General features: G+C 42.0%; 1 protein-coding gene across 1 annotated transcript; it reads left to right on the forward strand.

Annotated features, from left to right (window-relative positions):
- The first annotated feature begins 314 nt into the window (after nt 1–314).
- YWHAB (tyrosine 3-monooxygenase/tryptophan 5-monooxygenase activation protein beta) lies at nt 315–14,132 on the forward strand. Its single transcript, XM_056507871.1, has 6 exons — nt 315–442; nt 7,810–8,110; nt 9,060–9,183; nt 10,148–10,311; nt 11,673–11,768; nt 12,231–14,132. Exons 2-6 carry the CDS (start codon nt 7,817–7,819, stop codon nt 12,285–12,287), a joined length of 735 nt encoding a protein of 244 aa, XP_056363846.1. The 5' UTR covers nt 315–442; nt 7,810–7,816; the 3' UTR covers nt 12,288–14,132.
- Nucleotides 14,133–14,912: the final 780 nt, after the last annotated feature.

Here is a 14,912-nt window from a genome sequence, read left to right on the forward strand (position 1 = left end):
CCAAAAAACTCTTTCTTTTGTTGCCGGGAAACTGCAGCACTTACAGGCCGCACACTCCCTCCGCTGGACTTCCACCGCAGCGCTTCCTGCGGCACCAGGGAGCTCGCGGAGACAAAGAGCGCGGCGGTGCCGAGCTGTAAGCGTGCCACGGGCCGTGTCCCGGGGTGTGCTCGCACGGGGGGCGGCCACGGACAGCACCAACAGCACCGATACAGCCGGGCCCAGCTCAGGGCAGGGCCAGGCCGGGCCGGGCCGGACGAGCCCTGTCGCCACGGTGACCGTGGCGCTGGGGCGGCGCGCGGGGCGGTGGCGCCCCCTGGCGCCGGAAGGGGCGTGTCGCCCGGCGGAAGCGGGGCCGAGCGCCGCAGGGTGTGTGCGCGTGTCCGTGCGAGCGGCCGCCGCTCCCGTCGCCTCCGCCCGTGGGATCCGCGCGCGCCGCCAGGTGAGGGGGCAGCGCCCGCCATCGGGGTGGGCATGGGAGCGGGGCATCGGCATCGCGACCCGCGGGGCAGCCCAAACCGGCCTGCCCCCCGCCCGCTCCGCTCCGCCCCGCGCGGGGAGCCGCAGGCCGCGGCGGGCGCGCCGTGCGGGGGTCCCTGTTGGAGGGTCCCCGGTTCTGCCTCCCCGGTGCTGCGTCCCCCGGCCGAGTAACGGCGTGACCCTCGCTCAGCGGCCGCTGGCGGGCCCGGTTGGGCGGCGCCGCCCCTCGCCAGCGGCCGGCGCTGCCCCGCCCCGGTGAGTCACTCGGTGCCCGGGGCGCGGCCGCGCTCACCTGGGCCCGCCCGGCGGGAAGGGTGCGCGCCGCGGGCCCGGAGCGAGCCCGCACCGCCGCACGGTCCGGCTCGCCACAGCCGGGAGCTCCGCGTCCAGCCCAGGAGAGCGCAGCTGCCGTGCCTGTGGCTGTGAGCCGGCCCACGTAGGGCCCAGGGTGTTTGTGGCCATGTATGAGCGCTTTAGAGGGGAACAAAACGCGTTTATTATTATTTTCCAATTTTGATCGTTCGTGTCCATTTGGGAATAGAGATGCGTTTAGGGAGGATTCCTTCGGGGAAGAAGGTTGGTTCAAGCCTGTCCCAGCCTACTAAAAGGCTGGGCAGTGGCCCGGATCTGACAGCCATGGGTTTTGGGTGAAGTATGTATAACCAGATATTAATTGGGGTGTTGAAATGACAGTGGCACACAATCACTGTATTGGCATAAATGCATCTCACACGAAGATCACAATGCAAATTGATTACTTTCAGATAGATTCTTTATTAATAGTTAAAATACCTTTTCCAGTGACAGGAAAACAAAATACACATCATGCAGCACCATAAAAACTAAATTCCCATAGAAAAATATCAGAGATTTTGGCAATGATTGTAATGTTTTGTATCTTCAATGGCTGTAGGAGTATTTGTGTTTTCACGTGTTCACTAGCACAGGACACCTCAGTCAGAAATTAGAATACTTTTATATGAAAAAAAGATGAGCTTTTATTTCAAAGCAATAATGAGATATAACCTGGTCTAGAAAAGAAAACAAGAACATCAGTGCCTTTTTCTCCCTTCATATTAAAGGACTGCAAAAATATCTCCTATATCATATTTTGTTTATTAAATTGATACCAATAAAGTGATAGACTCGTTGCACAGATGGGCCTGGTGCAGTTTTCTCAACCTCATTATGTCAGTACCGCATGTTCTGATCACTGCTATTTTGATGTTGAGTCTTTTTATTTTTTTCCTGAGCAGGCCTGTGCCAATATGCAGCTTTTTGTGATGCATGTGAATAAACTCGGATGAGGAGGAGCTCAGTAAATAATTATTTGGTTAATGAGGTATAAGCTCTTGCTCTGATCCGTGTGGTATCCTAATACCGGGCATTACAGTAGTGTGTCTGTTATATGGCCACACTTCTTGCCCCACCCTGTAATATAAATACTGTCAGTTTATTATTAACAAAAGTGATTTACCTGTGATATGAATTCATTAGTTTGGCGTGAACTTTATGCCTGGGGGAAGATTTTTTGGGTTAACTCACTATTTCCACCTGGATTCTAGCCAAAAGCCATTCTGCTGGTTGGAACAAAAAGGTGTTGCCATGTGGGGATGTTGTGCTGTGGAAGTGCCAGTGTGTCTCCACCTGCAGCTGTCCTGAGCAAAGGGCCATAGGCAGGGAGCAGACCTCTGCTTTTCAGCCTGGCATTGGGAAGAACAAGGCTGCTGTCACTAAATATAAGATGTCCATACAATATCAGTGGTCCCACATGCTCTTGGTAGTGGTCATAGGCATTTTGTAATTCTCTATGGAGACTGAAAACCATTGAGTGTCATTTTATTCAATTTTATGAAGCAACAAGTAATGATGGCAGCAGATGGCCAGAGCAGGGTGAGGCATAACTTTATAGAATGTTAATTTTATCTCAACATTTGCATAGAGATTTGAGCTGAAGGCCAGGGTAGATGCAGAGGAGGCTGAAGTTATGTGCTACACAAGGTCAGCAAGAATATCACAACTGTGAAGTCATTCTCCTTTTTCCCTCATTATGTTTGCAGGATATTTTACTGAACTTGCTATACCCAAGCTTCTGACAGGAAGATTTTACTGTACCAGAGCATTAATTTTCCAATCAGTTATTTAAAAATCCATGGTAGCCTTTGAGGCAAGCAGCTAGAGAAACACAACTAATAAATGCCTAACACTGCCGTAAAGCAAGGAAGGTTCATTGTGCTGCATTGAAAGAGTTGCACTCCATTTCCTGTAAAAAATAAATAAAAAATAAAAGCACTGTCCAGTTGACAGAATACCATCCCCATCATGCAGTTACTTTTGTCAGCATGTGTGCACCTGAGTGTGGAGAATTATTTTCTATTCATTTTAGAAATTATGTCTCCAAAGCCCTTACTCTCTATGGTTATAGATCCATCATTTGAAATACCACTCACTCTGAATGAATTGCCCATCCAGAAATCAAATTAGGTATGTTCACACATTGTTGGAATATTGAACTGCAAAATCTGTACCAGTCTGCTTCTTTTTCCGTTAGAATTTGAGTGGACTTACAGAGCTTTTGACTGGGAAGTATGATTGCTTCCCATTTCACCAAACCTCAATTTGTGTTCCTTTCTCAGAGTGAAATATGCAGGTCTGTTAACCTGCAACTCTACTCAAGTCGTTAGGGACCAGTATGTCAAAACAATAACTACACTGCTTTCTCACCAGTTCTTTTCTACAAAGTGGGAGTGTTTGTCTGATAGATTCTCATGCTTGCTATAGAGAGAAAAACAGTGCACAAAAATCGATGACTTAATTAGCATCAGAAGAACAGGTCATCAAGAGCAGCAGACTTCAGACCAACGTAAGCTTATCAGTATTGTCCTGTCAGTTCGATATGTTATATAAGCCAGATTATTTTCAGCGTCAGTTTTCATTTGATTTTTACAGACTTTAAGCACAGTTAGTTCTGATTCACTTTGGCTTTGTCCTAAAGAGCCCATAGGAATGGGAACCAATAAAGGCTACAGAGCAGATGGAATAAGTACTGAGGAGTAAGCTGTAGTTCTCAAAATCCTACAATCTTCTGAAGAACAGTAGCTGCATGTTTTACCCCTCAGCTGTTAATGTGGTGTAAACCTCCAGTTCTGTGTGGCCATCCACTCTTGAGAGATCCATGGGTGAGCTGACTCCAGGTGCTGTTCCCAGGCTGGTCACACCATCTCCTCATTGCATCTTCCACTGAAAGATGAAGGCAGCTGCAAACTAATGAGTTTTGCAGGTTCTGACCTTTGTCTTTGATGCTTTGTGATATGTTTCATTTCTGCAGTGGGAGTAAGCACTTGTAACTTACAGTGCTTGCATACATGCTCTTCTGTATGGGAGATAGAGGGAAAAATAGTAAAAAAATTACATTTTGAGTGTGGGACTTCAGGTGATTGAAACTTCTGGAAGCTGGCTGTGACTGCTGGGCCGTGGTTGGCATTCCTTATTGTGAATGGTGTCCAGCCACTTCTTTTTGGAGTGCTACTAAGTTGTGTTGGACAGATTCTTAAGACAGTATCTTAAGAATTTGAACTGGGTTAATGCATCTAATACTAGAATCTTCTGCTTAGAACAGGCAACTTTCAGGACTCCTCCATGGCTGTGATCTGCACGTCTCTGCTCCTTTATCCATCTTCCCTCTTTTCCCTTTGCCAGCATGGCATGGCTTTATCAGTGCTAGAACAGATCATTCCTGTCAGCCTCCTGTTCATCACCTCTGTGTGTTTTGCTCCTAGCTGCAGGTAACCTTTGGTAGATGGCTTCTATGTGTGGCCTAGGTATATTTTTAGCTCTAGGTTTTGCTTGTATCAGACTGTGGCACACTGGTCCATTGTTGTTAGAGTGTGGCTTTCATCTCCTCTCTGGGAGGGTCCAGTTATAACTGATAGTTGCTTCTTTGCCTTTTCAAACATCACTCCTTTCCTTGTATCTTTTTTCCTTCTGGCAAACACTTCCCTCTTTTGGAGCTCAAGCCAGCATAGCTCTGCAAAGCTCTCTCCAAGCTTCTAACAAGGTAAGCAATGGAGAATCAAATGAGGATTTTAAGTGTTCCTTTATGCAGATCCTGGAAAGGAAGTTATGGTAGGCTTACTGTCATTGGAAGATATTTTGGTGTGGGCAATGATTTTCTTACTGCATTTAAGTTCTATTAAATCCATGTTACTGAATAATACTGAATAATACTTGTGTTTCATAGCAAGCCTACTAACAAATATTAACACATTAACTAAACTCAAGCCCCTGTATGCTGAATTTGTATGTCAAAACTAAGTCAGTGGAGTTCTCAGGAGCTCCATCTTTAGTGATAAGTTTGAGTTTCTATATGCATAAGTGACTTTCATGTGCATAAATTAGTTACATTACTGAGGAAAGTTGCTTGATGAGAAGCAACATTCTAATCTTTGTGCTGGTATTTTACTTGTATAATTGATGTGTTAAACTGGTTTCTGGATCTCTTTTGTCTGTTAGGTCTTTGTGCCCCGTGTTTTCCTTCATGTGCAGTTCCAAATCACAAAGGTGATTTCCTTCATGTGTCCTAATATGAACCCGTTGACTGCTGTGAACTGTCTTGCATCTAAGTATAAATATGTCAGTGAGCTTGATAAAACAAACTCTGCACCCTTTCAAAACTAAACTCTATATTGTTTGTAAACAGAATTTTGCACAGATGACTTGTCTACAGATTAGACCACTATTGGCAAAGTGCAGATCAAAGATAAAACTAACTGACCTTTCAGTGGCAAAATGTAAACTCATTTGGAGCTACTTGCCTCTGCATTTCAACAAGCAGGCTGCTTCCACATAACAATCACATTCCATGAGAAGAAGAGGAGAAGATGAGTTGTTTGCAGTAGAAGTACTTCTAGAAGCTGTGTAGACAATGAAGAAACTAAAAGTGCTCTGAAACTGTTTAGCTTCAATGTCCTGTTGTTTTAAGTTTGCTCTTGTAATGTAAAAGTCATTCTTCAGGTGTACTTTGCTCACATTCAGATTTTAGTGAGTGAGTAAAGAAATACCACTCACAAATTACTTCCTGCCTTAAGCACATGGTCTGCAATTAGTGCTGATTAAGGGAATGGTTTACAGGGTTTGGTGGTCTCAGGAGAGAAAAGATGGGATGCGTTGTCTCAAGGGGAAATGGTCCAATGATTTCCTTGGGCTTGTTCTGCATTTATGCTATGATAGCCTTCAAAGTAGGAAGAAACAAAGCACATCACAAATCCCACTTAACCTTTTCCAACATCAGGAGCTATCTTTTTGATAAGCCTGTGGAAACCAATGATAATATCCCCAGGGTAGAAGCTTTACTAGGGAAGAGAGAACCAAATGAATCATGCCTTACCACAAATTGTCACACTGCTGCCTGCAGTCACCCTGTCCTGTAGAGGACTTTGATCTGAAATCTCTGTGGCACCTTTCAGTGGGTCCCAGAATCCAGTGGTTTAAACACAGCATTTGAAACAGAGCTGAACCAGAGCCCAGCTTTACTTACGAGTCTGCAAAAGGTCCCTTTCCAGGAGGCTGGTTTTAGTATTCCGTGTCCTTACTTTGAGTGCCTTATGAAGATGGATGCATTTGGATCTACAAAGGATCCATCACAATAGGAGTGAGTGTGACTTGCAGATACAGAGCAGGTGCATTTGGTTTCAGGGTTTACTTCAGGAATTTTCATATGAAATAACAATGTTTGACTTTATATCCTGGGTGATTTTTTTGGTTTTTTTTTTGTTTGTTTTTTTTTTGTTTTTTTTTTTTGCTAAGTAGAATATCCTCAGCTGGAGGGACAGAATGTGCTCATCTCAAAATAATTTTGTAGTTAGGACTCATCTCAGCAGTGTGACCAGTGTATGAATTTGGAAATGTGTCACAATGGGAATTTGGGTCTGTATCTCATTGTCCTGGTTGAGGATTTAGTACAGGGGACTGGCTTTCCTCTATAGTAGTGTGGTAGATGATCCTTGGAGTAAAATACAAGGTGAGCAGTGTGTGCAAGATGTTTTCCATCAGAAACCTGTCAGACTGGAATCTTCAAAGGTGAGAGTCAGGGAAAAGGCTGCAGCAATCTCTTTCAATGTGTTGGTTCTTTCTAATAGGACTGTAGGTGCTTCTGTGATGAACAGAAGTCTGTGAAATACAAATGTAAACTTACTGTTCTTGTTTGGTTTTTATTGTTCTTTTAGAAGCTGTTCAGTTTCAGCCTGACAATTTACCTAGACAGGGATAGCCCTGATTAGGGTTTAGGAGTGGGAGAGAGTAATTATTCCTCGGTACTGATGAGAATAACAGTTCTGGATGTGTACAAAAGTGAACCTGCACATTGCAGAAATTTTATGGTTAAATTTGGGGTTGTGAGCTATCGAGGTCAATTTTGATAAAGCCAAAGAAACTTCCTTACTTTCTCCTGTGTATTCATTCTCCTTGGCCCTGGTTGTATTCATTCTCCTTGGCATTACCTCTTCAGTGACCCTGTGGCCATGTAATGTATTTTCACAGCTTTGTTTGCCAAACTGCATTATCAGATATTATAAACAAGTTGTTTTCATAAAAGCAATTCGTTTTGTAGCAGTGACTATCATGTGGACCACATTCCATTCAGATTTTATGAATGTCAGTGTTATTTAAAAGGTCTTGAAAACCTGAGACTGCAGCCACCCTAGCTATGTGGAGTCATCCATTATGTGTATGTTGATGCACATGTGAAAAAAACCCACGTTATTTTCTGGCAGAACATAAGTGTACTTTCCCTAGTTGCCAACAACTACAGCTTTCCTGGGTATGGTTTATGTAAACCCACAGAAACATTCCTCTAACTTGCCAAAAATCTTCAGTGTCAGAAGGAGCTGTCCAGTGCTTCAGTGCTCCCAAGCAGTTGCTTTTGTACTGCAGTGGAGGGAAACAAACAACAACAATAAACAAACCTGAAAAAGCTCCAGCAACCTGGTGATTTCTTGGCTAATATCTCCCCAGTTGAGCTGTGGCTGGTAAAGGAAAGAGGAGAGATTCACATAGGGCTGTGCTTAATGCCAGTATGGCTTTTGCTGCATTTTGACGTACAATGCTTTAATATCTTCAGGATTGTCATTAGTCATTTACACATGGAAATTATACATATTTGACAAAAGGTCAAATATATTTTTAGAAAGAAACTTTTTGTATTACTTGATTACAGTTGGTAGATTTCCCTCTTATTAGTGACTGTAAAATCTGCTTCACCCTTCAGCATGAACTTCCCCAGTGCAGACCATCAAGACATTTTTCTCTGTTTTTATTCCCCACTCATTGCAGGACAGCCATGGATAAAAGTGAGTTGGTACAGAAAGCCAAGTTGGCCGAGCAGGCCGAGCGTTATGATGACATGGCTGCTGCTATGAAGGCTGTCACTGAGCAGGGACATGAGCTGTCTAATGAAGAAAGGAATCTCCTCTCCGTGGCCTACAAGAATGTGGTTGGTGCCCGTCGCTCGTCCTGGCGCGTGATTTCCAGCATTGAACAGAAAACAGAGAGAAATGAGAAGAAACAGCAGATGGGAAAGGAATATCGTGAGAAAATTGAGGCTGAATTGCAGGATATCTGCAATGATGTTCTGGTAATAATCCAACAGCAAAAATAATAGTAGTTAGTACTGCAGCATTCTTCAGAGAAGCTTAAGAAATTTCAGTAGAGCTGTAGACACTGCAGCACCTTAGCAGGGGAATAATTTTGCACAACTATGTGTTTGGGTCCAATTCTAGCTTCTAGGTCATTTAGCTTGCTTCTTAGGGGATTTGTTACAAAAGACTACTTTTTTCTAGCAGCTAGAAGCAAACAAGGCCATGGCTGCTGGCTGGAGGGGGTTGACCATGAAAACAAATTTAGACCTAGGGCACTGACATGAGTCCTGCTAGAAGGCCTGCTGTTTAAATTCTTTAATTAATGAATGCTGACCATCTTGAGTCTGTTTAGTAATTTTTTTTTTAGTGGAGAAGGTGTGTAGTTCTTCTCCCAGACTGATTTTGCTCTTTCTTTCACTCAGACAAGAGGGATTCCTTTTCTTGTTGTTCCATTTGCTTAGGATCAGTCAGGAGATGATGCCGTCAGTGCATCTCTTTCTGAGTGCATATGTGCTGCCTGTGCCACATCAACCTTTTCAGCTGAAGCTGGAGATAGAATCAGTTTCTTGTGGACAATTTCACAACTCACACAAAAGTGCCAGATGTGCAGATTTCCAGCTGCTGCTTTTCATTTGATCATGGATGTGGGTTTGCATCTGCAGGCTTAAGCCCTGATAGCCTTCAGATCCTGCAGGAGGGAATTGTGGGTAGGATCAACATAGCAAGTTTTCAGCTCTCCACAGATTAAACTACAAGTAGTTTATCTTTTTTTCCCAGAGTTTAGACAACAGTAGGCAAAGTGATTAACACATGAGTCTGCGTAAGTCATGTCAGAAGTCATTGTTACTGTTTGAACAGTTCATGCTCACCATTGTAACAAAGGCTCTGTTTCAGACATTATTTTTATGACTCAGAAAACATAACTTTTTTAAAAATTTGTCTCAGGAACTCCTGGATAAATACCTTATTGTCAATGCCACGCAGCCAGAAAGCAAGGTCTTCTATTTGAAAATGAAAGGTGATTACTACAGATACCTCTCAGAGGTGGCATCTGGGGACAATAAGCAAAGTAAGTAGAAATGAAATCTCTCTCTACAGACCAAGCACAATCAAATATAAAAAACGCTTGTATTCTTTTCCTCAACATCATATATTTGTTTCTTTTCAGTACTGCTTTGTAGTTATGAGGATAGGTGCAGTGCAAGTAACTTCTAGAGAAAGACTTCACTGAAATTAATAGAAGTGATTGACAGATGCTCGTCAATACAGTCAAACTCTGCTTGCAGCTCCTGACCACAGTGGGTAGTTTCAGACATATGTGGTAGTGTAAAATCATTTTCCTGGAGAATGTAGGCTTCTTTCTCATGGAAAATGCTTAGTTTGTTTGATCTCATGTTTAAACTATGAATTCAGCTCAAGACTTCACTGTTTGCAAACTCTGCATACAAATATGGGATATTGGGTTCTTGGGTTCTAAAATAGTAAATTCTGAAATGGGAAAGCAGTGCTGAACTGTCTGAATTCCTGTGAGTGTCTGATGTAGACCAGGTCTTGCAGGGTTAGCTTGATGTCAGCATGGAGCTTATTGTTACTCATTAGCCAGGAAGGGAATGTTGGCTTTGCCCTGAAACCCCAACCTGAAATACAAAGTTCATGACCTAAATGCAGCAGTTTACCTCTTTTTCCTCATATGGTTTTATCTGGATTTATTATTGATAACTATGACTTTTTCAGCAGGGCTGGAAATGAATGTTTAAAACCAGAACACTTAAGTAGAGTTTGTGTCAATTCAAATTGGTTGGAATTTGTTGAATAAATTTTATTTTAAGTTTCTATTTAAAAATATATATTTCAGCATTAATTGTTCATCAAGTGGAAGGTTTTTGCGTGTAAAAACATTGAGACAAGTGTCTGTGCATTGGTTATTGTATGAATTTCTGGTGGCACAGTAGCCTAGGCTGAGAATATAATTGCTTCCCCCATGAAGTAGAGTATGTACTGTGTATTTATGTGCTTGTAATTGCTTCTTGCAGCAACGGTAGCAAACTCCCAGCAAGCTTATCAGGAGGCATTTGAAATTAGCAAGAAAGAGATGCAGCCAACACACCCCATTCGACTCGGTTTGGCTCTAAATTTCTCTGTCTTCTACTATGAGATCCTAAATTCTCCTGAAAAAGCCTGTAATCTGGCAAAGACGGTAAGCAGACTCTTCATATCACCAATTTTTGTGGAGGCTGAGGAGGTAATTACATGGTTTCAGTAGCCCTTTGTAGATGATTAGGCTTTTTCATATCAAATTCCTTTAAAATGCTGTCATAAAATGGTTGTCATTGTAGTATATTTTCAGGTAAGTTGGTTTGCTGATCTAGCTTAGCTTTGGGTAAGGCTAATTTGCTACTGCAGCTGTTTCAGTGACAGGGAAGACAAATTGCCTCTGTTTAATGTCCACGTAATTCTCTTAGAATGTACTTGTGTCAGAATTGAAAACACTTGAATTAATTTAGCACTTCTAAAGCGAAATATTTATTGAAATTGGAGCACTTAGCCAGTACATGAAGTGTTGTCTGTGTACCCATCTTTGTAGCCCTAAATGTCCTTGTTATCCGCATGCATGTGTGCCCCTCTCTCCAGAGACCGAAAAGAGCTTTTGTGATGGGTTGTGGCAAACAAATAGCCAGTCATTTTTTCCTTAGCCTTCTTCCTAAAATAGTATTAGTCTTCTAAATGGATCTGTTTGTGTCTGTGAAAATTGTCTAGTAGGAACTTGAATAACATGGCATTAGGTGAATCTTTGTGTTCCTAATGTCCTTACTTAAGTAAGACTTTGTAACAAGAAGTGATGTTGTGCTTAAAATGTTGCTGGTGTTCTTGCTTTTTTTAGTTAAAATGCTTACATCTGTTTGAAACCTAAATGAAGAAATAGCACTTACGGCTCTCAGACTCACAGTATTGATTTTCATGTGTACAGAAACAGATGGATGGGAAGATTGGCTTTGTTAATCTCTAGTGGAACATACCTGATTTCCTCTGCTGTTTTGAAAAGAAATTGAAAACCTTCCTCCCTACTGTCGAAAAGTCTTGTGTTCCATCTTCTTGTCTACTTACTCATGTACTATATATATATATATATATATATATATATATATATGTACACCCATTCAAGTAATGGTACCTTTGTCTTTCACTAATTTAGACCAGTGAAACCTTCCTTTTTAATGAAAGTCTTTCCTTTAAAGTGTTGTATTAAACCTGATTTCAAGCTATGTGAACCATATTTCAGCATGACATATAGAATGCTCTTGCCTCTTCAGTATTTGGTACTGGCATTTAGTAAAGTTTTTCCGGGCTTTTATCCAGACACCCCTGAAGACTTCTATTTTCCCCTAACTGTCTAGGATCTAGAGTTCACTTTATTTTACATTTCTTCTTGTAGTGGAAAAGAAAAATACTGGAAGCTTTTTTTATTGAATTTGGGTAGTAATATGGCAAATGTGTAAGCTCTGTATAAGCAGTAGTGACTTCAGAAAGCAGTTGAAAGGACTGTGTTTATGTTTTTAGGCATTTGATGAAGCGATAGCAGAGCTGGACACGCTGAATGAAGAGTCTTACAAAGACAGCACCCTGATCATGCAGCTGCTTAGGGACAACCTCACTGTGAGTACCATGGGGCAAACCACTGCACTCTAGGCTGCTGCACTCTGAAGTGGGACTCAGCATCTGAAAGCTGATTCGGTTCTTTGCCATTAAAAGCTTTCTCTGAGGCGTTAACTGCATGTGTTAACTGCGATGCTTTTTGTAACCAGATCAGTTAGACTTGCTTGTTCAAACTAGGAATCACTTGTTAACTGCTGTAACAAGCTCAGATTCCTTTGGTAACACAGAGTGGAGTTTGTTCTCGACAGTTTTGTGTGGAACTTCTCAGCTTGTGCTAGCTTCTCGCTTATCTTTTATTCATGTTCTAGTTTATTATTCTTCAGCTTTACTATTAAGTTCAGTTCTGCATTGCTCTTAGCTGAGAAAATTGCACAGCTACTACTAATTACGCTGTCTTCCCTTTCCTGACAATTGTAATTAACCGTGCTTCCAGCATAAACACGTGTTTGTATTTCCTTACAGCTATGGACGTCGGAAAACCAGGGAGATGAAGGGGATGCTGGGGAGGGAGAGAACTAATGGCTGTCACGCTTCACTATATGTTCAATGTCACCCTGTATCCTACACATAATCCCTTTGTGCGACAAGCAAAAAGAATAGTACATTGACTTTCACAACCTCAACGTAGCAAAAACTGTCTGTGGGGTAAAACCGGTTGGTTGGTGTTTTGTGTACCTAGAGCGGAGGTCGATTATTCCAATGGCATTCCGAATTTTCCTATTCTGAACATTTACAGTTCCGATTACCGTGTTTATATTTTTAACTGAACACTGTGATAATAATAATAATAAAGGGTTTTGTGATTGCAATTGACTTTACAAAACTCTTATTGGTAGAAGAGTAGACATCAATTATGTAACACTGGCGAGCTTAATTTGGCACCAAAATAGTCGAAGTACAATTCTGTTGTAAAGTTGTACAGAAAGTTATAGAGATTCTATTGTGACACGGGGGCATGGAAGGAAAACAATCCAGTGTATGGCATTCCAGTTAGGGACACTGCTATGAGGTAGTTGAACAGGCACACTCTGTAGACATTTGTAACTGAGTCTGAGGCACTGCTTTCAGTCAAAAGCTCACTTTGTCAATCCTGTCTTTCTGGGGATGGGGTTTGTTTTGGGGAGGAGGGATACAGGGGAGTTAGCAGCTTGATTTCCAAACTCTTTACATTGGCAGATAAGTGGGATTTGACTTCTCAAAGTGCTTTCATGCTCACTACATGCATGACTAAGCCCCTTCCCACAGCAATAACTTTTACCTAGTTACAACTTAGATATTCATCAGTAGTAAAAACTCTTTGTTCGCTGCCATGGACTTGCAATAGGAGAAGATTCAATTTTTTGAATGGCCTTATTAGTTTGGATGATACCATGAAGTGATCTGCCACTTTTGCATTACTTTACTCTTAGGTGAATCAAAATCTCCATGGTATTCCCATTCTCAATTTATCCTGAAAACTTCGTAAGTAATCCACTGAGCCATCTTTAAGTTCACTTGATAGAAATTTTTCTCCCACTAGACTCTGTTCATCCTTGACCCTTTCACCGTTTAAACTCCATTGAAGCAGTTTTGGACTCCCACATACACATCATACTTTCTTTGGTTCCTGGTGATGTCAGGATGGTGGATGAGGTCTGCACCTCACCATGGACAGGTTTCTTCCTTGGGTCTTTGAGAGCTGCCAGTGCTGTTGCATTCTTCAGCTCTTATCTGCCATTCTTCGGTAGTACCAGGAAACTGGCTCAAGTACTAGCTCAAATATTCAGGATTTCCCATCTTGTACTGGAATGCAGACCTACACATCTGTAATGCTTGTAATATTTGAGCTCCAAACGTCCTCACCTTGTCATGTTTCAAACATGTTCCATTAAACAAAACCTAGTAAGAGTTGCGTGAATAATGCAGTGGAAAAGATAAGGAATAGTCACCTATCAGTCCTGTGGTATCATCCCCTGCCTTCACATTCCACTTAGGTATAGGATCCATCTGTTTGTCCATATGTCTGCTGAAGAGAATTTCATGCACTGATTTTAAAACTCCCCTCTACTAGCTGAACAAATTGTGCAGTTAATACTTGGCGCTTGATAAATGCAGTAGTGAATGTGGAACCGAGCCTGTCTGTATATCTGGTAGCTCTTTTCGCTTTGTTTTTACTGACCAGTATTCTGCCTAAAGTTTGCTTCTGTGACGGTTATCTTGCCTAGCGCACATGTGGTTGTGAGAATAGTATAGCAAAAAGAAATACCTGGTTATTGATGTACTAGATTTGTGTATGTCTTTTAAACAGTTCTAGTTTCACCTTACACAAGATAATCAGGAAAGTGTAAAAGAATTCAAAAGTAAATAATAAAAAAAATTTTATCATTTGGTTGTCTGTTTTCTTTGTTGTAGTAGTGCTGAAACCTGTGGTAGTAAAATCACCACTTGTATTCAGTTTGTGGATTGTGTGAGTTGATTCATGATTTGCAAATACGGAGTTACTCATTCCTTTACCAGGAAACTTTCCCACACACCGTCCCAGATTTGTAGGTGAAAACACTATTTCCCTTCTTTTTCCTCGAGGGCATACTTGTAATATATTGTCATTGCAGGGTTTAAATGCAACTCTGAATAACCATTTAACTTGCCATGAGTCACTGTATCTTGTAGGGTTGAACACACTGTAAATGAGAAAAATCTGTTGGTTACATTGAGAGATTTTTCTTGGGAATCTTTTAAATACCCACTCTGAACACAGGGCTGCCTCACCTCTGCTTTGCTTGTCTCACACTGTGCTGTGTTAAAGGAACACCGAAAGTGCAAAATAGTGCAGGTGTATGCACTGGACATAAGAGCACTTGAAGGGATGGATGGCAGTAGCCAGACAGCAGGTGCCAGGCAGCCTAAAACCTTCAAGGAAGCTTGGTCCTGCTCCCAGAGTGGGGCAACACAAGTATGCACAGTGAGAAATGTCACTTGGCTGCTCTTGATTGACCAAAGAAGACATTAGGCCAAAATCTGACCAGCTGTTGCTTTGCTGCTGCTCTGCCCCATGGTCTCTTCATGTCTGTAATTATTGCTATTTTGTCATTTTCTTCAGCCTTTATGGACATACCTAAATGTATGCACATCTTATATTATTTTATAGTGTGCACTAACTCCCAG

Source organism: Oenanthe melanoleuca, chromosome 20 (assembly GCF_029582105.1).
Source record: "Oenanthe melanoleuca isolate GR-GAL-2019-014 chromosome 20, OMel1.0, whole genome shotgun sequence".
NCBI classification, from domain to species: Eukaryota; Metazoa; Chordata; class Aves; order Passeriformes; family Muscicapidae; genus Oenanthe; species Oenanthe melanoleuca.

Coding starts and splice junctions, on each gene's coding strand:
- YWHAB (XM_056507871.1), top strand. CDS start 7,817: ATGGATAAAAGTGAGTTGGTACAGAAAGCCAAGTTGGCCGAGCAGGCC. Junction 9,184..10,147: donor ATCTGGGGACAATAAGCAAA/GTAAGTAGAAAT, acceptor TGCTTCTTGCAG/CAACGGTAGCAAACTCCCAG. Junction 11,769..12,230: donor TGCTTAGGGACAACCTCACT/GTGAGTACCATG, acceptor ATTTCCTTACAG/CTATGGACGTCGGAAAACCA.